At 39.7% G+C, this 24297-nt stretch overlaps 1 protein-coding gene across 2 annotated transcripts in view; it reads left to right on the top strand.

The window, feature by feature from the left end:
* DNAJC3 (DnaJ heat shock protein family (Hsp40) member C3) overlaps positions 1-24297 on the top strand; it is a 115983-nt gene that overhangs the window by 65457 nt on the left and 26229 nt on the right. For both annotated transcript variants that reach the window (XM_055244471.2, XM_055244472.2), the window contains exons 5-9: positions 6653-6805; positions 9061-9242; positions 9705-9824; positions 12661-12766; positions 12851-12971. In XM_055244471.2, coding sequence (XP_055100446.1) covers positions 6653-6805; positions 9061-9242; positions 9705-9824; positions 12661-12766; positions 12851-12971 — 682 coding nt within the window. The remainder of the gene's footprint in view (positions 1-6652; positions 6806-9060; positions 9243-9704; positions 9825-12660; positions 12767-12850; positions 12972-24297) is intronic.

The raw sequence follows: 24297 nt of genomic DNA, 5'->3' as shown, positions 1-24297 counted from the left end.
CTGGGTATGGTGACACATACCTGTAGTCCTAGCTACTTGGGCGGTGGAGGCAGGAGGATCACTTGAACCCAGGGCTCAGAGGTTATAATGAGCTCTGATCATGCTACTGCACTCCAGCCAGAGTGACAGAGGGAGACCCTGTCTCTAATTTAAAAGAATGAAAACGACATATATTCTGCTCTTTAGCAGTTTATACTTTAGTTGCAGGAAATAAGTCCGAAACATGTATGTGCAAGATTAACAATACAGAAAAACTTGTGAGAAGTTGGCATATGAGTTGTCTAGGTAACAAGATAAGATTGAGAACCACATAGAAGACCCACTTCAGGTTTTCTCTTGACTAACTGTGATGCTGGGCAAGTTGTTTACTGTCTGTGAGACTCAAGATTTTCACTTATAATGTGAGAGTTAATTGGGCAAGATGATTTTTTAGGATACCTCCGTTTTGAAGGGTTTCTTAAGATGATATAAATATTTAGAGGAAAGGCAGTTACTCCAGAAAGCTTGGAGGAGATGGGACTTGAGAAAACAGTGGTTTGATTAAAAACTACAAGATGGCACAAGAGTCTTTTGGAATTTTTGAAGCTATCTGTTTTGTGTGTTACAATTAGGAGACATTAGCTGTATTAGTTTGTTCTCATGCTGCTAATAAAGACATACCCAAACACTGGGTAATTTATAAAGGAAAGAGGTTTAATGGACTCACAGTTTCACATGGCTGAGGAGGCCTCACAATCATGGTGGAAGGTGAAGGAAGAGCAAAGGGACTTCTTAAATGGCAGCAATCAAGAGAGCATGTGCAGGTGAACTGCCTTTATAAAACCATCAGATCCAGATCATGAAACTTATTTACTATCATGAGAACAGCATGGGAGAGACCCACTCCCGTGATTCAATTACCTCCCATGACACATGAGAATTATGGGAGCTACAATTCAAGATGAGATTTGGGTGGGGACACAGCCAAACCACATCAGTGAGCTATATCCTTACATTTTCCTGCTTCATTAGTTATGAATTAAACAACTATTTGAGCTCATCCTCTGTGTCCGTTTTCCTTGTGCAGGGTGTGTCTAGGACAGTGGTTCTTGGGATTGGCCTCAGGATCTCATTATAGTGTTAAATACTGAGGTCACCAAAGAGCTTTGTTTATCGGTATTTACTATATTAGAAATAAATTTGAGAAATTAAAATGATGAAAAGTTACTACATGTTAATGTATTTTTTGTGTAAAAATAGCTGTTTTCAAAAACCAAAGTTTAGTATTAAGAGTAGTATTTGTTTCACATATTTGCAAATTTTGTTAATATCTATCTTAATTGAAGATAGCAATTCTCATATCTGCTTCTATATTCAATCTGTTGTGATTTATGCCTTGGTTGAAGTATATTGAAGATACTGTGGCCTCACAGATATGCAGTTAGAAAAGGAAGAATATTTTTGTATTCTTTTTAGATAATTACGAGTATTCTTTGATGTTCCACAAAACTCCACTCACGATTATATAGCTTAGTTGCATATGGACTCTGAATCCTTGTTAATGAACTTACAGCACTCTCTGTTATAATAAAATGCATTGGTTTATCTTGCCCTTTGAATGGGTTCTTTATCTTTTATCCATACATGCTTTTGTACTTACAGACCCCTGAAAGGGCACTAAGGAATCCCAGGGGCTCCTAGGTCACACTTTGAGAATCACTGCTACAGTGTTACCTGCCTCAGAGGGTGGTTACTACTTTAAGGTTATGGATATTTTTAGCGTGGCGGAGAAATGTGGCCTGTCCTGTTAAGTGGTTATGTGAATTTATATTCCCACCAGCAGCATAGGGGAGTTCTGGGTATGCCACCTCTTCAACACTTCATGTGAACAGATAGTGTGAATTTTGCTAACCTGTTAGTGTGAGAAAGGCCCTTTGAGGTCTCTTGTGTATATTTCTGTTGGGTTCTAGTTATCCAACTATTTCTTTTCCATCCGTCCACCTTCCTTCTTCTTCCCTCCTGCTCTTTCCCCACCCCAATGGATTTAGCTGCTTCTTCCTTAGTCTGTTCTTTCCGTATGGTTGTACATGCTTTGTCTTTTTCTCATAGTCATTACCTTAGGAATTTTAATATGCATGGTTAACAAGATAATCAAAACACAAGGATTTTAGAATGTTTTAATTCAGTTACTCACCCCCTGACTTGTGTACTGTTGTTTCCAAAAACAGTTCTTTATGTTTTTTTCTTTTTCTTTTTTCTTTTTTTGGACATTCAAATTAGTGTTATTTTTGTATAGTTCTTTTAACAAAGACTGTAGAAAGAATATGTGAAGGCAAATTCTAGAAGTCACTGCAGAATGTAATGCTGCATATACCTCAAGTGTTACATATTTTTCTATATGTTATCAAATAATATCAAATGAAAATTTAAATTTTTGCTACTTATCCCAAACATTAATTAAATAGAATTAGAAATATTAATTTCTTGAGGAATTAGCAATTCATTGAATATATTTTATGCCAAAGTCTAATTTTATTTTGACTTCTCTGGTTCTATTATTCTAGGACCTTAATCACTGTAACTTTAATACAAGGGACCCAGTTTAAGTGGGCTAATATCTAATGCAATGGAAAATAAATTGAGCATCTTTTTAAAGTGTGTATTAGCACTTTTTGGAGTACTTGCTATGTGTTACATAGAGTATCTTCTTAATCTCTCAGTGACTGCCCTACAGGATATTGGTATTATTATCCCTCTTTTATTGGTAAAGAAAATGCAGAAAAGACATAGATAATTACTGATTGCCAGGAATGGGGTTTAATTAATTCATTCATCTAGACTTTATTTTAAAGCAATATCTGTTTGGAAATACTCACAGCCCGGTCACTGAGAAATGGTAAAACTTCCACACTGTGTTACTACTGTGTTGGCTATCTGCTGCTAGATAACAAATTATCCAACGTTAGCAGCTTAAGTAACACACATTTATATGATTTCACAGTATATGGGGTTAGGAATCTGGCCATGGTATAGCAGGATCTGCTAGTTACTGCAGGGTCATGGCCTACAGTCAAGATGTGAGATAGGACTGCAGTAGTAGTAGTTGAGGGCTTGGCCAGTAAAGGACCTGCCCCTAAACTTACTCAGTTGGCAGTGTTTAGTTCCTCTTGAGGTGTTAGACTGTTGGCCAAGGTCTTCCCTTGGTTGCTTCTCACACGGGCCTCTCACGTGTCACAACATGGCAGCTTGTTTTATCAGAGCCAGCAAGTGAGAAGGTGAGAGGGAGTGCTAGCACCATGGAAGTCAGTTTTTTGTGACCTAATCAAGGACGTGACAGCTTATCACTTTGGTCATACTCTGTTTTTAAACAAACTTTTATACTGAAAAAAATAGGCCTAGGTTCATACCTCTCTTACCTTATACTAGGATAAATTCAAAATGCATCAAAGATTTAAATGTAAAAAAAAAAGGTCAGGCATGGGCTGGGTGCAGTGGCTCACGCCTGTAATCCCAGCACTTCGGGAGGCCGAGGCAGGTGGATCACCTGAGGTCAGGAGTTCAACAGAGTGAGATTCCATCTAAAATTAAAAAAAAAAAAGAAAAGCTGTGGCTGAGTGCAGTGGCTCATGCCTGTAATCCCAACACATTGGGAGGCCAAAGTGGGAGGATCACATGAGTCCAGGAGGACAACATAGTGAGAACCTGTCTCTACTGAAAACAGAAAAAATTAGCCGGGTTATTCTGTTTGTTAAAAGGAGTTACCAGGTTCACCTCATGCTCCAGAAAGGCATGAATACCAGGAGGCCAGGATCACTGGGGGCCATCTTAGAAGGCTGCTTACCACAACTGCCAACCCGGTGTTTTTATTTGGGGTGCCAGAAGTAGAGGTGCAGTCATACAGAAGGCAGATCATCTCTTTGAACAAGCCCTCATCCCATAGCTATTACGGGTTATTTTTCCAGAAGCTCAGTGACCAGGATACATAGTGAGAAGTAAAAAATAGAAAACATTGTTACAGGAAGGGATTTGGCTGAAAGAATGTGAAAGCCCTAAGGAAGAGAAAGGATGTCAAGAAACATGAAAAAGGGAAGAATGAGGGAATTGTCAGCAAGGGCCATTCTCTACATGCAGGTGTAGAGAAAACGAGGGGGTGATTGAGAGGAGTCAACAGCCTCCTGGTAATAATAAAAATCTTCATCTCAGACGGGCACAGTGGCTCACATGTGTAATCCCAATGCTTTGGAAGGCTGAGACAGGAGGATCACCTGAGGCCAGGAGTTGGAGAGCAGCCTAGGCAACATAGTGAGACGACCCTGTCTCTACAAAAAATAATAAAAAATTAGCTGGCTGTAGTGGTGTGCACCTGTAGTTGCAGCTACTTGGGAGGCTGAGGCTGGAGGATTGCTTGAACTGAGGAGCTGGAGATGGCAGTGAGCTAAGAACATGCCACTACACTCCAGCCTGGGAGACAGGGCAAGACCCTGTCCCCTGTCTCTTTAAAGAATAAAAAAATCGGCCTGGCTCGGTGGCTCACACATGTAATCCCAGCACTTTGGGAGGCCGAGGCGGGCGGATCACAAGGTCAGGAGTTCGAGACCACCCTGGCCAATATGGTGAAACGCCATCTCTAGTAAAAATACAAAAATTAGCTCGGTATGGTGGCGGGTGCCTATAGTCCCAGCTACTCAGGAGGCTGAGGCGGGAGAATCGCCTGAACCCAGGAGATGGAGGTTGCAGTGACCCGAGATTGCCCCACTGCACTCCAGCCTGGGTGACAGAGCGAGACTCCATCTCAAAAAAAAAAAAAAAAAAGAATTAAAAAAAATCCCCCAAAACCCAAACTTCATCTCACTTGACTCTCTTTGAAACTCTCAGGCTTCTAAGGGGAAGCACTTTGTTTCTCCAACTCCTTTCTTACTTCCTTGGAAGAATCCTCTCTCCCTCTTCCCCACCTCTCTTCTGGCCTCACAGAGGCCTAGATGACCTGAGCTCACTCCCTCTTTCCTGTTCCCATTACCTGAGCCCTCCAGCCTCTGTCCCGAGATTTAAGGCTTCTCCTCTCACCTTCCAACAAGAAAAATTGTGTGGAAGAAATTAGACTCCAATGTTTGAGAGAAAAAGAAGGTGCAAATTCAATCCTGAAGAGGCAGTCAGTCTTTGATACATTCTATCTAAGAGGGTCAGTAGTGTACTCATAGGAAACAAGTTATCAATAAACTTTTACCCAGAGCGAAGTGACAGTGCACACACATTCATACTCTCTCTGATGGGGTTTATCTGAAGTATTCAAGACCACCCTAAGGATGATAAAACAGACGGAGACAAGCATGTCTGACTCCAAACAACACCCTTAAACTGGATGATGCAGTCATTCAGAGAAACCCTCCCCCAGAGTGAGCGGACGTTACCAATTCCTAGTTACCTATGAATACTTCAAGTCCTGTTCTTCAGAAGTCAAGGGTTAAAACAGACAAAATATAGCTAAAATATCCTAAAACACAAAATGGACAAGTATAAAACCCTTACCAAGAAATAATATTGATAAAATTTCTCATTTGGAGTGTTCTCTCCCACCAGGTTGGTAGTGGGAATATATTTTAAAAATTAATCCACTGAAAGGAGGAGGAGTATGATTGACTCATTGAGGAGGGAGATTTCTAGAATTAACTTTCCCTTGTCTGTACCTAACCCAAAACTGGAACCCTTCGGTTATAGTTTCCATCTTAGTAAGAATAGTAAGATTTCAAAAATTATTAAATATAAACTACAATCTTAACCTCCCCTCCCTCAGGCTTAAAAAAATGTAGCTACCTGGTTTTCTGAGATAATTATTTTTTGTCTGGAGGAAGAAATTGTTAAGAGTCCGTGTGCACAGGGCTGGGGTTGGGAGTGGGGATGAACTGTAAGTAAAAACAAGGGATCTTACCGGGGTGATGGAAATGGTCTAAAACTGTGGTAATGGCTGCACAACTTGGTAAATTTATTTTTAAAAAATCATAGAATTGTACATTTGAAATGAGCAATTTTATGTTATATACATTATGTCTTTATAAAGTTATTTTAAAAAGAGGCAGTGTGCAGATCTCTTAAAGCCACGTCATGCACCTTTTAGTAAGGTATTACTCTTGTTTCCTTCTAAATTCTTTCTTGTACTTTAACCCTTTTGGTATCAGATCTTTTTTTAAATCTTACAACCTCTTAAAAAAGCTGGTCCTTTCTTTCACTTTCCCTATGTGTTTCATTATTTTGGTTATTTTATACTTAAAAAAATACTTAGGAACTATAGCTAGAAGGCAAAATAAATAAAACTCAAGTTAATTTATTAACTTACATATAGCTCCGCAGAGCTATATGTAAGAAAGTGAAAAACGTGCTTTCCTTCCTCCATTCTTTTCTGTCCTTTCACATGCCTACGTGTATTTGCTTCCAGGTAAGTTTGCGGGACCCAGGTCTTCTGAGTCTAGATCTGTTGTTCCTGCTCATGGACCATATCAATAGAAATCAGGGGCCTTCCCTGCTGCATCCAGTCATCAGACAAGCCAGTTTTTCCAGTATCTCTTTACCCTTTTTACCCAATGAACTTAAGTATTTGGAATGGTTTACCCTTGTGTATATTACAGGTATCAGATTTAAGAGATTAAAAACTCTGCTTAGTTTTTTATTTTCCTTATAGCTCAAATCTAATCCAAGTGAAAATGAAGAAAAGGAAGCGCAGTCTCAACTTATAAAATCTGATGAAATGCAGCGTTTGCGTTCACAAGCACTTGATGCTTTTGGAAGTGGAGATTATACTGCTGCTATAGCCTTCCTTGATAAGATTTTAGAGGTAAGTTTCTTAGATACTGCAGTTGACTAGCCTAACACTTATTGTAAGGCACATTTATATGCTTTGACATGTCACATACCACAAAGACCTAGACAGGAGAAAATCAGGTTGGTCCTTGGGCTTTTGCCTCTTAAGTATAAAATAGTGTTCCTAGAGAACAAAATTTGGACTGAAGTTTTCAGTAAATGTACTGAATGTGCTGTGGCATGAGAGTTAAATATGTTTATACATTGCTTGCTTTGCTATTTTAGTTGATTTTGTGTTTTTTGGGGAAGAAAACTAGCGGTTAGACAGTGGGATAAAAGATGAAAGAGATGGTTGGAGTAAAAGGAAAAATGATGTTCGGGAGGAAAGAGGAATGTTTAGAGAAAAATTTCTAGAGAATAAGGCAGATAAAGAGTTGATAGTATGTGCCTGTAGTCCTAGTTACTTGGGAGCTGAGGCTGGAGGATCACTTGAGCCCAGGAATTTGTGGCTGCAGTGACCTGTGATCGCTCCACTGCACCCCAGTCTGGGCGACAGAATGGGACCCTGCCTCTAAACATATTAATAATTGGCTGAGTGTGGTGGCTTATGCCTGTAATCCCAGCACTTTGGAAGGTCGAGGTGGGTGGATCACTTGAGGCCAGGAGTTTGAGACCAGCCTGGCCAACATGGCAAAACCCTGTGTCTAAAAAAAAAAAAAAAAAAAAATAGCTGGGTGTGGTGTGCATGCTTGTGATCCCAGCTACTTGGGAGGCTGAGGCGCTCGAACCTGAGAAGGAGAGGTTGCAGTGAGCCGAGATTGTGCCACTGCACTTTAGCCTGGGCCACAGAGTGAGACTCCGTCTCAAAAAAAAAAAAAAAAAAATAAATAAATAATAATAATGGTTGATAGGATCCAGAGAGTTCTAGCTAGGGAAACCTAAGTCTAGGTTTCCTTGCCTCTGAAGGATTTAATGACAACTGATTTCCAAAGGAAGTCTACTGAAATATTCAAATGGAAGCAGTTGTAATTCACATTTATTTATGATTTTCACAGTACTTTGATATACAGTTTAATTTTGGCTCTAAACTTATGATGTATGTAGAATGGGCATTTTGTTGATAATTTTACAGAATATATTGTGATATGGTCCAGTAGAATTCATGTTTTACTGGGTTATTTTGTTTATGCTTTTTTAAGGAAATATAGTTTACATTTTTACCTTCCCATAGGCTATCCATTTTGACTTAGCTCATTGTCCATGCTATTTATGTATAATGTTGATTTGGATATTTTTATATATGTGAAAAGTCGATATGACTTTAGAGCAGCTCTAAGAAATATGCAAAGATACTTCCACCAGCCTTATTGATGAGCTCTTGGGTTTATGATTTGAAGAATACTATTGTGTTTACTAAACCCTTATGGACTTTTTGATAAAATAGGAATGGTGAAGCCTCAACCTCCTGCCCTCTCACGGTGTTTTTTCTTTCTTTCTTTTTTTTTTTTTTTCTTGATGTGAGGATTTACTTTTAAGGAGGTGACATTTTGCAGAAGATAATTTCTTAAAAATTTTTTGTTTAGAGACTGGGTCTCTCTCTGTTACCTAGACTGGAGTGCAGTGGTGTGATTATAGCTCACTGTAACCTCGAACTCCTGGGCTCAAGTGATCCTCCCATCTCAGCCTCCTGAGTAGCTGGGACCACTGGTGTATTCCACCACACCCAGTTAATAATTTTAAACTTTATAGAGATGAGATCTTGCTTTGCTGTCTAAGCTGGTCTGGAATTACAGGCATGAGCCACTGTGCCCAGCCAAGAACGTAATGTGGTTATTAGCAGAAAAAAGTATTTTGCCAATGTAGAACCTAGGTTTTATTTTTTGACTACAAATTAGAATTGTTGATTAAGTATAAAAATCTGATAACAGAATATTCTCTTCAAATATGCTTCACTAGGAACAACCCTCCAATAGTAAATGCTATGTTTTCTTATTTTCAGTGTCTTAGAATTATATAATCGAAGGAGGTAAGAAAAGGGCCTTGTTATTATATATATCCCTTCCCCCATTAGAATTCATTTACAACATTTTTGGAGAAACGATTTTGTCACATTAGTTTTGTCACATTTAAATTGTATCAGATTTTAAAATAATATTTGCACTATATAAGTCATCACATTAATTGAGAATGTTTTATGTTGATAAATACGTAGATAAAAAATACGTGGAATGCAACAATGAATGTGCATAATTTATTCTTTCTTAAAGTATAGTTCTTTTGTTCCTCAAGGTTTGTGTTTGGGATGCAGAACTACGGGAACTTCGAGCTGAATGTTTTATAAAAGAAGGAGAACCTAGGAAAGCTATAAGTGACTTAAAAGCTGCATCAAAGTTGAAGAATGATAATACTGAGGCATTCTATAAAATAAGCACACTGTACTACCAACTAGGAGACCACGAACTGTCCCTCAGGTCAGTTCTAGTGACACACATCTCTGATCTTTTTTAATTGTTGGCAGTAAGATTACCTCATCTTGTTTTAACATTTTAATATTCAATTAATAAGATGATGGTGGTTAAGGCTGTTTTTATGTTGTATATCCATTTATATATTTTGTGTTATTCCCAAGTTACTTTAATTCCACATAGTTTGTTTTCATGAAGCTGCTTATTAAAATAAACAGGAAGTCTCTTATATTTATAGAAACAAAATGGAGTGTTTACTATATAATGCTAGTAAGTCATTTTAATTTGAATTAACAAATGTATGCATGGTACAATGCCATATATAAATGTATATAGTAAATTATAAGTCTCAGTATGGTTTTTGTTTAATCGTTGCAAACAAAAAATACTTTTATTTTGATTTCTGTGGAAAACTACTCATTGATTGTTTTGACATGGAGTATTTTCCTTTTTTAAATACATGAACAGTGAAGTTCGGGAATGTCTTAAACTTGACCAGGATCATAAAAGGTGTTTTGCACACTATAAACAAGTAAAGAAACTTAATAAGCTGATTGAGTCAGCTGAAGAGCTCATCAGAGATGGCAGGTGAGAATATGGTTGTTCCAACTGTCCAGCCATTCCTTATGTGTTGGGCTGTGGGCACAAGTCAACTACAGAACTGCTCTTTTACTTCTCAGCCATTGAGGGTGGGGTATTCTAGATAGCCCTGGGCCTTAGCAAAACTACCAGAATTGGACATTTTTGGAATAGGGAAGAATATAAATAATAGTAACTGTGTAGTATCCTTACCAGCAGACTTACTTATATTACACCAAATATTTATTATCTCCTATATCAGGCTCTGAGCTATGTACTGAGGGTGCAGACTTGAATTTGACAATAGTTTTCGTTCTTAAGAAGTTTATAACATTGCATGGGAGACAAATATATGAATTGATTATTAAAAGACAATATGATACCAAAGTGATAGAATGTACATAGGATAATTGGAGTACCAAAGAGGAGTATTTACTCCAAACCAGAATGGTAAAGGCAAGGAGTAAAAGAGAAGCTTTTCTTTAGAGAAGATGATAGGTATTTAAATCCTAATCCTAAAGAGTAAGTAAGAGTGGGCAGAAGTAAGAGGCTGTGTCTGTGTGAGTGTTGTTTGTAGAGGGTTTATAGGCTGGGCAGGAGGACTGAAAAGAGTAGAGGGCACTGCAGACAAAACTGCCTAATAGAAAATTGGCTCCAATTCCTCTACTTTTAGTAGCTTTGTAAGTTGCCATCATGAGAATGCTTTACTCGGTTTCCCCCAACATCTTGCAGACTATAACGCCTTGCAAAACTATAGTACATTGTCACAATCAGGATATTGATGTGGGTGCGGTCAAGATACAGCATAATTCCATCCCAACAAGGACACCTCATGTTGCCCTTATAGCCACACCTACTTCCCTCTTGTTCCTATCCCGTCCTTAGCTTGTGGCAACCACTAATCTATTTACTTCTAGAATTTTGTCATTTTAAGAATGTTACATAAATAGAGTCATACAATGTATAAACTTTTGGGATTGGCTTTTTTTTTTTGAGACAGTCTCACTATGTTGCCCACCTGTTCACAGGTACAGTCATAGTACCCTCAAGTGATCCTTCTGCCTCAGCCTCCTGAGTAGCTGGGACTTCAGATGCATGCTACCACAGCTGGCAGGATGGGCTTTTTTCCCCCCATTCGAATTCTCTGGAGATTTATCCATATTGTATCAATAATTCCTCCTTGTTTACTGTTGAGTAGTTTCCATGGTATGGATTTACTGCAGTTTGTTTAACCATTTATCCGTTGAAGGACCTGAGGTTGGGAGTTCGAGACCAGCCTGACCAACACGGAGAAACCCTGTCTCTACTAAAAATACAAAATTAGCCGGGCGTGGTGGCGCATGCCTGTAATCCCAGCTACTGTGGAGGCTGAGGCGGGAGAATCGCTTGAACCCGGGAAGTGGAGGTTGCGGTGAACCGAGATTGTGCTGTTACACTCCAGCCTGGGCAACAAGAGCGAAACTCCGTCTCTAAAAAAAAAAAGTTTTCTGTTTGCAAATCTGCCCTTTTCAGGTCCTCTGGCTAGACAGAACAGACTTCTGCAGGTTTTTGTTATTGTCGTTCTGTACCTGTTGGCATTTCTGCATTGCTGCAATCTTCACCTCCAAGTCTGGGATATATGAAACAAAAAAAGGAACCCAGACAACTTCTTACCATGTTTTCCCTCAGGTCCTGAGTCACTAGCTAGTCTTGTCTTCTCTCTTCCTTTGAAAGTTTTCTATTTTAAAAAATATACATATAATTTCTAGGGTTTTTAGTTGTGCTTAGCTGGAGGAATTGGGATAAATACATCTATTTCACTTTCCCAGAAGCTGGCTTTTTTGTTTTCTTCTTTAAGTTCCAGGATGTATGTGCAGAACCTGGAGGTTTGTTACATAGGTAAACATGTGCCATGGTGGTTTGCGGCACCTATCAACCCATTACTTAGGTATTAAGCCCCACATGCATTAGCTATTTGTCCTGATGCTCTCCCTCCCCTTGCTGCCTGCCCTGCACAGGCCCCCGTGTGTGATGTTCCCCTTCCTGTGTCCATGTATTCTCATTGTTCAGCTCCCACTTATGAGTGAGAATATGCAGTGCTTGGTTTTCTGTTCCTGTGTTAGTTTGCTGAGGATGATAGAGAAGCTGGCTTTTACTTTAAATGTTTTAGTTAAGCCTGTGTTTTAATACATCGGCATATTTACATATGAAGATTGTAGCACTTTGGGAATAATGTGCCACCATGGCATAGAAACATATTTTTTAGTTTACTATTGTTGAGGAAAATAACTGAGTATATAACAGGATTAGTACTTTTTACTGGTTTAAAGAAAATGCTGAAATAGCTTTTATTCTTAGAAAGCTTACACAGTTGGGAATTTAATCGGGTACCTTCTGTGTGAACTACATTGTACTTTGTTGTGAATACTGACATTAATTATATAAAATGGCACGTAATGGGTTCTGTTATTTTCATGGAAGTGTTTACTGACCAAGAAATAAAACTTGATCTCTGTATTGTTCAAGGTGCTCAGTGTAAGTCAGACTTCAACAGGGTGTTTTACTCAGGTTCGGAATTCTGAGCTTGTTTCTGTAAGGAAATTCTTCTGGTTTGATTGGTACTCACAGGTATGCTTTGTTCTGTCCATCTGCATCTCCTATGGTCATATGATTTTATTTCCTAACTCTTAATTATGGAGTGTACCTTCTATGGGACTCTAGATTAATAAGGGAAAAGCCGAATCTGAAGCCGTGGGCTCATCCAATTGGATTGATTAAGCAACACATGGTGAAGAGGGGAGGAGCCTTTCTACAGTTCTGGAAATCGAATGTCATCGTTTCTTATCACGATTTGCCCATTTCTTAGATACACAGATGCTACCAGCAAATATGAGTCTGTCATGAAAACAGAGCCAAGCATTGCTGAATATACAATTCGTTCAAAGGAGAGGATTTGCCACTGCTTTTCTAAGGTAACAGTTGACTTGTTCCCAGAAATGTGAAAACTCAACATGTGGAATACCAACCATAAATCATTTTGTCACATTTCATTTTAGGACGAGAAGCCCGTTGAAGCTATTAGGGTTTGTTCTGAAGTTTTACAGATGGAACCCGACAATGTGAATGCCCTGAAAGATCGAGCAGAGGCCTATTTGATAGAGGAAATGTACGATGAAGGTAAATCTTTAAGGATTTGATTTGCAGTACCGAAGTGTTGATTATGAACTTATCACATTTTAAGCTTCCTTTTCCTTAAAACAAGTTTACCAGAGTACCTGGAAATGTTGACAATTTTAGAAAAATGGCAGAGAACTTGAAAATTACTCTTCTATAGTGGAACCTGAAAGGTAAACCATGTGAGGAAAGAGTTCTGCCGTTGAAATCAGTTCAGTACGATGGAAAAATATATATTTTAGCTTTTTTTGTAGAAAGTTAGGAAAAAAATAACAAAATAGAAAATTTAAATTGTAGCTCTCATGCTATCCAGAAGTAATCACTGTTCATTTTGCATTTATCTTTTCCAGCTTTTATCTATGCACATACATTACTCTATGTTTTATGCACATATACGTATTCTCTCTCTCTCTCTCTGTCTATATGTATATATTATGTATATATACTCGGTGTGTATAAAACATAAATACAGAAAGCATCCATACATGTCATATATCCCTAATATAAAATGATCCTGTGTGACCGCAAGCTGTTTAGTAACGTAGGACAGCTGCTACCATAATTTGTTCAAGCCCAATGAAATAATGAGAGATTCCTGCCAGATGTTGTGAGGACCTTGGATAAAAGCAGTGTCCTTTTTTTGGAAGGTAACTACGGCATATACAGTAATTACAGTTTTTGAAAAATAGAATCCATATATATATGGATATATATATAGTTTTGTACCTTTTTTCATGTGACACTAAGTTATGAACATTTAAATGAGACAGGTTTTTAAAAAAATAAATGAGCCTTATAAGCCTTTATTGCAAATATTTTGTTTCAAATTCAGGTAAAGCATTTTAAATCAAAAACAGTAATTTTCTCTTACAGTTAAATGAAGGGTTCGAATGGTAAAATTTGGTTCGTGATACTCTTTTTAAGGCAAAACTGGTCAATCTCTTTTTCTCTGCTGTCCTCAGTTAGAAAAGAATCTTGCTCCTAAGCAAGTTCCCAGTTTCCAGGGAATGATGACAACCTGGTCACTACTATTTGTGGGACATCTTGTGGGGGATTCAGACCTTGAAGTCTCTGAATGAGGCTTGAAATGAATGCAGTAAAAATGATATTTTAATATTTATAAGCATGCTTCAATAAGGCATGTAGTCCACATAGAAAATCCCTTTAGCATACTCGATCTCTTTCCTTTTGAGCTACCATGTCTACTCGATGAGATGGTTTTACTCTAGGATTTGCATTCCGGTTAGTTTTTGGAACTCTTTCTTTTTTTTTTTTTTTTTTTTTTTATTATACTTTAGGGTTTTAGGGTACATGTGCACAATGTGCAGGTTTGTTACATATGTATCCATGTGCCATGTTGATTTCCTGCACCCATTAACTCGTCATTTAGCATTAGGTGTATCTCCTAATGCTGTCCCTCCCCCCTCCCCCCACCCCACAACAGTCCCCGGAGTGTGATGTTCCCCTTCCTGTGTCCATGAGTTCTCATTGTTCAATTCCCACCTATGAGTGAGAACATGCGGTGTTTGGTTTTTTGTCCTTGCGATAGTTTACTGAGAATGATGTTTTCCAGTTTCATCCATGTCCCTACAAAGGACACGAACTCATCATTTTTTATGGCTGCATAGTATTCCATGGTGTATATGTGCCACATTTTCTTAATCCAGTCTATTGTTGTTGGACATTTGGGTTGGTTCCAACTCTTTGCTATTGTGAATAGTGCCACAATAAACATACGTGTGCATGTGTCTTTATAGCAGCATGATTTATAGTCTTTTGGGTATATAGCCAGTAATGGGATGGCTGGGTCAAATGGTATTTCTAGTTCGAGATCCCTGAGGAATCGCCACACTGACTTCCACAATGGTTGAACTAGTTTACAGTCCCACCAACAGTGTAAAAGTGTTCCTATTTCTCCACATCCTCTCCAGCACCTGTTGTTTCCTGATTTTTTAATGATGGCCATTCTAACTGGTGTGAGATGGTATCTCATTGTGGTTTTGATTTGCATTTCTCTGATGGCCAGTGATGATGAGCATTTCTTCATGTGTTTTTTGGCTGCATAAATGTCTTCTTTTGAGAAGTGTCTGTTCATGTCCTTTGCCCACTTTTTGATGGGGTTGTTTGTTTTTTTCTTGTAAATTTGTTTGAGTTCATTGTAGAATCTGGATATTAGCCCTTTGTCAGATGAGTAGGTTGCAAAAATTTTCTCCCATTCTGTAGGTTGCCTGTTCACTCTGATGGTAGTTTCTTTTGCTGTGCAGAAGCTGTTTAGTTTAATGAGATCCCATTTGTCAATTTTGGCTTTTGTTGCCATTGCTTTTGGTGTTTTAGACATGAAGTCCTTGCCCACGCCTATGTCCTGAATGGTATTGCCTAGGTTTTCTTGTAGGATTTTAATGGTTTTAGGTCTAACATATAAGTCTTTAATCCATCTTGAATTAATTTTTGTATAAGGTGTAAGGAAGGGATCCAGTTTCAGCTTTCTACATATGGCTAGCCAGTTTTCCCAGCACCATTTATTAAATAGGGAATCCTTTCCCCATTTCTTGTTTTTGTCAGGTTTGTCAAAGATCAGATAGTTGTAGATATGCGGCATCATTTCTGAGGGCTCTGTTCTGTTCCATTGATCTATGTCTCTGTTGTGGTACCAGTACCATGCTGTTTTGGTTACTGTAGCCTTGTAGTATAGTTTGAAGTCCGGTAGGGTGATGCCTCCAGCTTTGTTCTTTTGGCTTAGGATTGACTTGGCGATGCAGGCTCTTTTTTGTTTCCATATGAACTTTAAAGTAGTTTTTTCCAATTCTGTGAAGAAAGTCATTGGTAGCTTGATGGGGATAGCATTGAATCTATAAATTACCTTGGGCAGTATGGCCATTTTCACGATATTGATTCTTCCTACCCATGAGCATGGAATGTTCTTCCATTTGTTTGTATCCTCTTTTATTTCATTGAGCAGTGGTTTGTAGTTCTCCTTGAAGAGGTCCTTTACATCCCTTGTAAGTTGGATTCCTAGGTATTTTATTCTCTTTGAAGCAATTGTGAATGGGAGTTCACTCCTGATTTGGCTCTCTGTTTGTCTGTGATTGGTGTACAAGAATGCTTGTGATTTTTGTACATTGATTTTGTATCCTGAGACTTTGCTGAAGTTGCTAAATCAGCTTAAGGAGATTTTGGGCTGAGACCATGGGGTTTTCTAGATATACAATCATGTCATCTGCAAACAGGGACAATTTGACTTCCTCTTTTCCTAATTGAATACCCTTTATTTCCTTCTCCTGCCTGAGTGCTCTGGCCAGAACTTCCAGCACTATGTTGAATAGGAGCGGTGAGAGAGGGCATCCCTGTCTTGTGCCAGTTTTCAGAGGGAATGCTTCCAGTTTTTGCCCATTCAGTATGATATTGGCTGTGGGTTTGTCGTAGATAGCTCTTATTATTTTGAGATATGTCCCATCAATACCTAATTTATTGAGAGTTTTTAGCATGAAGGGTTGTTGAATTTTGTCAAAGGCCTTTTCTGCATCTATTGAGATAATCATGTGGTTTTTGTGTTTGGTTCTGTTTATATGCTGGATTACATTTATTGATTTGCGTATGTTGAACCAGCCTTGCATCCCAGGGATGAAGCCCACTTGATTATGGTGGATAAGCTTTTGGATGTGCTGCTGGATTCAGTTTGCCAGTATTTTATTGAGGATTTTTGCATCAATGTTCATCAAGGATATTGGTCTGAAATTCTCTTTTTTGGTTATGTCTCTGCCAGGCTTTGGTATCAGGACGATGCTGGCTTTGTAAAATGTGTTAGGGAGGATTCCCTCTTCTTCTATCGATTGGAATAGTTTCAGAAGGAATGGTACCAGTTCCTCCTTGTACCTCTGGTAGAATTCAGCTGTGAATCCATCAGGTCCTGGACTCTTTTTGGTTGGTAAGCTATTGATTATTGCCAGAATTTCAGAACCTGTTATTGGTCTATTCAGAGATTCAACTTCTTAGTTTTAGTTTAGTCTTGGGAGGGTGTATTTGTCGAGGAATTTATCCATTTCTTCTAGAATTTCTAGTTTATTTGCATAGAGGTGTTTGTAGTATTCTCTGATGGTAGATTGTATTTCTGTGGTATCGGTGGTGATATCCCCTTTTTCGTTTTTTATTGCATCTATTTGATTCTTCTCTCTTTTCTTCTTTATTAGTCTTGCTAGCGGTCTATCAATTTTGTTGATCTTTTCAAAAAACCAGCTCCTGGATTCATTAATTTTTTGAAGGGTTTTTTGTGTCTCTATTTCCTTCAGTTCTGCTCTGATTTTAGTTATTTCTAGCCTTCTGCTAGCTTTTGAATGTGTTTGCTCTTGCTTTTCTAGTTCTTTTAATTGTGATGTTAGGGTGTCGATTTTGGATCTTTCCTGCTTTCTCTTGTGGGCATTTAGTGCTATAAATTTCCCTCTACACACTGCTTTGAATGTGTCCCAGAGATTCTGGTATGTTGTGTCTTTGTTCTCGTTGGTTTCAAAGAACATCTTTATTTCTGCCTTCATTTCATTATGTACCCAGTAGTCATTCAGGAGCAGGTTGTTCAGTTTCCATGTAGTTGAGCGGTTTTGAGTGAGTTTCTTAATCCTGAGTTCTAGTTTGATTGCACTGTGGTCTGAGAGACAGTTTGTTATAATTTCTGTTCTTTTACATTTGCTGAGGAGAGCTTTACTTCCAACTATGTGGTCAATTTTGGAATAGGTGTGGTGTGGTGCTGAAAAAAATGTATATTCTGTTGACTTGGGGTGGAGAGTTCTGTAGATGTCTATTAGGTCCACTTTATGTAGAGCTGAGTTCAATTCCTGGATATCCTTGTTAACTTTCTTTCTCGTTGATCTGTCTAATGTTGACAGTGGGGTGTTAAAATCTCCCATTATTATTGTGTGGGAGTTTAAGTCTCTTTGTAGGTCACTCAGGACTTGCTTTATGAATCTGGGTGCTCCTCTGTTGGGTGCATATATATTTAGGATAGTTAGCTCTTCTTGTTGAATTAATCCCTTTACCATTATGTAATGGCCTTCTTTGTCTCTTTTGATCTTTGTTGGTTTAAAGTCTATTTTATCAGAGACTAGGATTGCAACCCCTGCCTTTTTTTGTTTTCCATTTGCTCGATAGATCTTCCTCCATCCCTTTATTTTGAGTCTATGTGTGTCTCTGCACATGAGATGGGTTTCCTGAATACAGCACACTGATGGGTCCTGACTCCTTATCCAGTTTGCCAGTCTGTGTCTTTTAATTGGAGCATTTAGCCCATTTACATTTAACGTTAATATTGTTACGTGTGAATCTAATCCTGTCATTATGATGTTAGTTGGTTATTTTGCTCGTTAGTTGATGCAGTTTCTTCCTAGCCTCGATGGTCTTTACAATTTGGCGTGTTTTTGCAGTGGCTGGTACCGGTTGTTCCTTTCCATGTTTAGTGCTTCCTTCAGGAGCTCTTTTAGGGCAGGCCTGGTGGTGACAAAATCACTCAGCGTTTGCTTGTTTGTAAAGTATTTTATTTCTCCTTCACTTATGAAGCTTAGTTTGGCGGGAGAGGAAATTCTGGGTTGAAAATTCTTTTCTTGGGCCGGGCGCGGTGGCTCACGCTTGTAATCCCAGCACTTTGGGAGGCCGAGGCGGGCGGATCACAAGGTCAGGAGATCGAGACCACTGTGAAACCCCGTCTCTACTAAAAAAAATACAAAAAATTAGCCGGGCGTGGTGGCGGGCGCCTGTAGTCCCAGCTACTCGGAGAGGCTGAGGCAGGAGAATGGCGTGAACCCGGGACGCGGAGCTTGCAGTGAGCCGAGATTGCGCCACTGCACTCCAGCCTGGGCGAAAGAGCAAGACTCCGTCTCAAAAAAAAAAAAAAAAAAAAAAAAAAAAAAAAAAAAAAAAAAAAAGAAAATTCTTTTCTTTGAGAATGTTGAATATCGGCCCCCACTCTCTTCTGGCTTGTAGAGTTTCTGCTGAGAGATCAGCTGTTAGTCTGATGGGCTTCCCTTTGTGGGTAACCCGACCTTTCTCTCTGGCTGCCCTTAACATTTTTTCTTCATTTCAACTTTGGTGAATCTGACAATTATGTGTCTTGGAGTTGCCCTTCTCGAGGAGTATCTTTGTGGCGTTCTCTGTATTTCCTGAATCTGAATGCTGGCCTGCCTTGCTAGATTGGGGAAGTTCTCCTGGATAATATCTTGCAGAGTGTTTTCCAACTTGGTTCCATTCTCCCCATCATTTTCAGGTACACCAGTCAGACGTAGGTTTGGTCTTTTCACATAGTCCCAAATTTCTTGGAGGCTTTGTTCATTTCTTTTTATTCTTTTTTCTCTAAACTTCCCTTCTCTCTTCATTTCATTCATTTCATCTTCCATCAGCGATACCCTTTCTTCCAGTTGATCGCATCTGCTACTGAGGCTTCTGCAATCTTCGCGTAGTTCTCGAAACTTGGCTTTCAGCTCCATCAGCTCCTTTAAGCCCTTCTCTCCATTGGTTATTCTAGTTATCCATTCTTCTAATTTTTTTTCAAAGTTTTTAACTTCTTTGCTATTGTTTTGAATTTCCTCTCGTAGCTCAGAGTAGTTTGATCGTCTGAAGCCTTCTTCTCTCAACTCGTCAAAGTCATCCTCCATCCAGCTTTGTTCCGTTGCTGGTGAGGAACTGTGTTCCTTTGGAGGAGGAGAGGTGCTCTGTTTTTTAGAGTTTCCAGTTTTTTTGCTCTGTTTTTTCCCCATCTTTGTGGTTTTATCTACTTTTTGTCTTTGATGGTGGTGATGTACAGATGCGTTTTTGGTGTGGATGTCCTTTCTGTTTGTTAGTTTTCCTTCTACCAGACAGGACCCTCAGCTGCAGGTCTGTTGGAGTTTACTAGAGGTCCACTCCAGACCCTGTTTGGCTGGGTGTCAGCAGTGGTGGCTGCAGAACAGCGGATTTTCGTGAGACCACAAATTCAGCTGTCTGATAGTTCCTCTGAAAGTTTTGTCTCAGAGGAGTACCCGGCTGAATGAGGTGTCAGTCTGTCCCTACTGGGGGGTGCCTCCCAGTTAGGCTGCTCAGGGTGAGGGACCCACTTTAGGAGGCAGTCTGTCCGTTCTCAGATCTCCAGCTGCGTGCTGGGAGAACCACTACTCTCTTCAAAGCTGTCAGTCAGACAGGGACATTTAAGTCTGTGGAGGTTCTTGCTGAGTTTTTGTTTGTCTATGCCCTGCCCCCAGAGGTGGAGCCTACAGAGGCAGGCAGGCCTCCTTGAGCTGTGGTGGGCTCCACCCAGTTCGAGCTTCTTGGCTGCTTTGTTTACCTAAGCAAGCCTGGGCAATGGCGGGCGCCCCTCCCCCAGCCTCGCTGCCACCTTGCAGCTTTATCTCAGACCGCTGTGCTAGCAATCAGCGAGACTCCGTGGGCATAGGACCCTCCGAGCCAGGTGCGGGACACAATCTCCTAGTGTGCCGTTTTCCAGGCCCGTTGGAAAAGCGCAGTATTAGGATGGGACTGACCCGATATTCCAGGTGCCGTCTGTTTCCCCTTTCTTTGGCTAGAAAAGGGAACTCCCTGACCCCTTGCGCTTCCCGAGTGAGGCAATGCCTCGCCCTGCTTCGGCTCGCGCACAGTGCCCTTCACCGACTGTCCTGCACCCACTGTTAGGCACTCCCTAGTGAGATGAAACAGGTACCTCAAGCAGAAATGCAGAAATCACCCGTCTTCTGTGTCGCTGGAGCTGGGAGCTGGAGACCGGAGCTGTTCCTATTCGGCCATCTTGGCTCCACCCCCCCGGAACTCTTTATCAAAGATACTTTTGTCATCTGTATGTAAACCCTTAGCTCTCACTGTGAAATTAGAGAAGCTACAGAAGAATATAAAGAGCTTAGCTGTTTAAAAAAAAAAAAAAAGGCTAAATCTTGTAGAATGCTAAGTATAATTTGAAAGATGCTTTTGGAACTTGAATGTTAAACTGATTTGCTTTTTGGGGAAACCTGATGGCTTAATTCTGGAAGAAAAAGATGCTTAGTGCTAATTTAATATAATTGATCTGGTCTTTTTTGTTTTTTTTTGGAAATGGAGTCTTGGCCTGTTACCCAGGCTGGAGTGCAGTGGCCGATCTTGGCTCACTGCAACCTCCGCCTCCCAATTGCAACCAATTCTTCTGCCTCAGCCTCCTGAGTAGCTGGGATTACAGGTGTGCACCACCACGCCTGGCTCATTTTTGTACTTTTAGTAGTGATGGGGTTTCACCATGTTGGCCAGGCTGGTCCCGAACTCCTGACCTCAGGTGATCTGCCTGCCTTGGCCTCCCAAAGTGCTAGAATCAATTGGCCCTGCCCAATTGATCTGTCTTTGAAGTCTGTTGTTTCCTTGAAAACATTCTTTTCTATAGGAATTTATTAAAGAGAGAGAGAGAATGGTTGCCAGCTGTCTAAATTTGCAAAAGAAAGAAAGAAAGGAAAAGAGCCTATATAACTGAAACTGACTTGTTTGGATTGGAATCGGAGGTTTAGTAAATGATGTAAATAAATAATAATCTTACTTAACTAAGCTAAATAACAGTATGTCTTCAGTTGAAATCTTGAGTTAGAAATATGCTTTCCATATTCTTCTGGTTGCTGGTTTTACCTTTCTTAAATAAGCAATTTAAAATTATGGCAGGTACATAATAAAGAATGAATAGGCTTAGGTTAGTGAATAATGGAACATGGACATTTATTAATTTGGGGCTTATGATAGAATTATCAGGAAATGGGATTGCACTCAATAGAAACCAAGTAAAGTAAGACTGTTATGTGAGGATGCCTCTGAGATCTTGAAAAGTCAAGGGAAACTCTTCAGATCACTACATGTCTCCGTTTTAATAGCTTTTGAGAGGAAAAAACTGACATTGAAGCAGTACTAAAATATTGGCAAAGTTTCTTTGAATATAGGGGTAACTCAGGTGTCCTTATGAAATGATCAGTTATATTTGCTAGAACTTAAGCTGTGTGAGGGCAGAGACCTGTGGCTGTTATATTAACTGATGCATTCCTGGTGCTTGTGTGGCACTCATCTTTGCAGAATGAATGAAGGTAATTTATTTATTATACAAAAGTCGTAGTGGAGAGTATGGAATTTAGAATTAGTCCTGCCTTTGAGTCTGGTTTTGTGCAGTTATTCTATTTTTTTTTTTTTTTTTGAGATGGAGTCTCACTCTGTAGCCCAGGCTGAGTGCAGTGGCATGATCTCAGCTCACTGCAACTTCTGCCTTCCGGGTACCAGTTCAAGCAATTATCCTGCCTCAGCCTCCTGAGTAGCTGGGATTACAGGAACTGTGCCACCATGCCCAGCTAATTTTTGTATTTTTAATAGAGACAGGGTTTCACCATGTTGGCCAGGCTGGTCTTGAACTCCTGACCTCGTGATCTGCCTGCCTCGGCCTCCTAAAGTGCTGGTATTACAGACATGAGCCACCGTGCCTGGCCAGTTATTCTATTTTTTATTTTTGATTGTAAAAAATACAGTATAAAATTTACCATCTTAACCATTTTTACATGTATAATTTAGTAAAGTTAAATATGCTCACATTGCTGAAAAGATCTTCAGAACTTTTTCATCTTGCAAATCTGATCTCTGTACCCATTAAACAGCCACTCCTTTTTACCTCTCCCTCAGCCCCTGGGAACCACCATTCTACTTTCTGTCACTATGAATTTGACTATGCTAGATCCTCATATAATTGGAATCATATACTGTTTGTCTTACTGTGCCTGGCATGTTTCACTTAGCATAGTATCCTCCAGGTTCATCCATGTTGTAGCATGTGACAGGATTTCTTTTTCTTTTAAGGCTGAATAGTATTCCATTGTATGGATATCCCACATTTTATTAATTCATCCACTGATGCACATTTGTGTTGTTTCTGCCTTTTGGCTATTGGAGTGGTGTAGCTATGGATATGGGTGTGCAAATATCTCTGAGATCCTGCTTTCAATTCTTTTGGATATCTACCTAGAAGTGGGATTGTAAAATCATATGCTAGTTCTTTTTTAATTTTGTGAGGAACCTCCACACTGGTTTCTATCATGGTTACACCATTTTACAATTTTACCAGCAGTGTATTAAAGATTCTGATTCTTCTATGTCCTCGTCAACAGTTTTTTTTTTTTTTTTTTTTTTTTGAGACAGAGTCTTGCTCTGTCGTCCAGGCTGGAGTGCAGTGATGCAACATGGGCTCACTGCAACCTCCGCCTCCTGGGTTCAGCTGATTCTCCTGCCTCAGCCTCCTTAGTAGCTGGGATTACAAGTGTGCGCCACCACACCTGGCTTTTTTTTTTTTTGTATTTTTAGTAGAGATAGAGTTTTACCATGTTGGCCAGGCTGGTCTTGAACTGCTGACCTCATGCGATCCACCCGCTTCAGCCTCCCAAAGTGATGGGATTACAGGCGTGAGCTACAGTGCTCAGCTGGTCAACATTTTAGATTTTCTGTTTTTTTGATAGTAGCCATCTTAATGGGCTTGAGGTGGTACCTGGTTTTGGTTTTGATTTGTATTTCCCTAATGATTAGTGATGTTGAGCATCTTTTCATATGCCATTCGTATATTTTCTTTGGAGTATGCCATTTATTTTTGCTATATGATTGCAATCAAGTCATTTAATTTGTTACTTTTTACTCTACTTATCTGTAAAATAGGAATAAGAATAGTACTTATCTCCTAGAATTGTGGTGTCTATTAAATAAGATGATGCTCAGAAAATGCTCAGCAACATCTAAATCCGTGGTTTCCACTGTACTCATTTTCAGGTTGTTTGGAACTTGCATTGACTTTTCTGTATAAACAATATTGTGTGGGTTATCTAGCTAGCTTCTTGGACTAACCTGTGACTGCTTCATGAACTCCATTTGACACAGCTGTTATTGTAGTGTTACAGTAATATCAATAATTCTGTGAATAGGGCCAAGTAGAGTGCTTTCTCTGGATGAAGGCTGGCCTGGGCAAAATTGTGAAAGAGGTAAGGTTTATCTTTTGATTCCCTAGGGTGTTGTCCTATTGGCAGATTCTTGTGCCCTCTTGCTTATCCTGGGACTCCACCCTGTTATACTACCTAGGCTCACCCTATCCCGCAGAAGTATTCTGTGTTCAAAATTTATACTGGCCAGGCACGGTGGCTCATGCCTGTAATCCCAGCACTTTGGGAGGCCGAGGCGGGTGGATCACCTGAGGTCAGGAGTTCGAGACCAGCCTGGTCAACATGGTGAAACCCTGTCTCTACTAAAAATGCAAAAATTAGCCTGGCTTGGTGGTGTGCACTTGTAATCCCAGCTACTCGGGAGGCTGAGGCAGGAGAATCACTTGAACCCA

The sequence above is a fragment of the Symphalangus syndactylus genome, chromosome 15, assembly GCF_028878055.3.
Source record: "Symphalangus syndactylus isolate Jambi chromosome 15, NHGRI_mSymSyn1-v2.1_pri, whole genome shotgun sequence".
NCBI lineage: Eukaryota > Metazoa > Chordata > Mammalia > Primates > Hylobatidae > Symphalangus > Symphalangus syndactylus.
The sequence above is the reverse complement of the archived record's forward strand: the minus strand, read 5'-3'. Positions and strand labels throughout refer to the sequence as shown.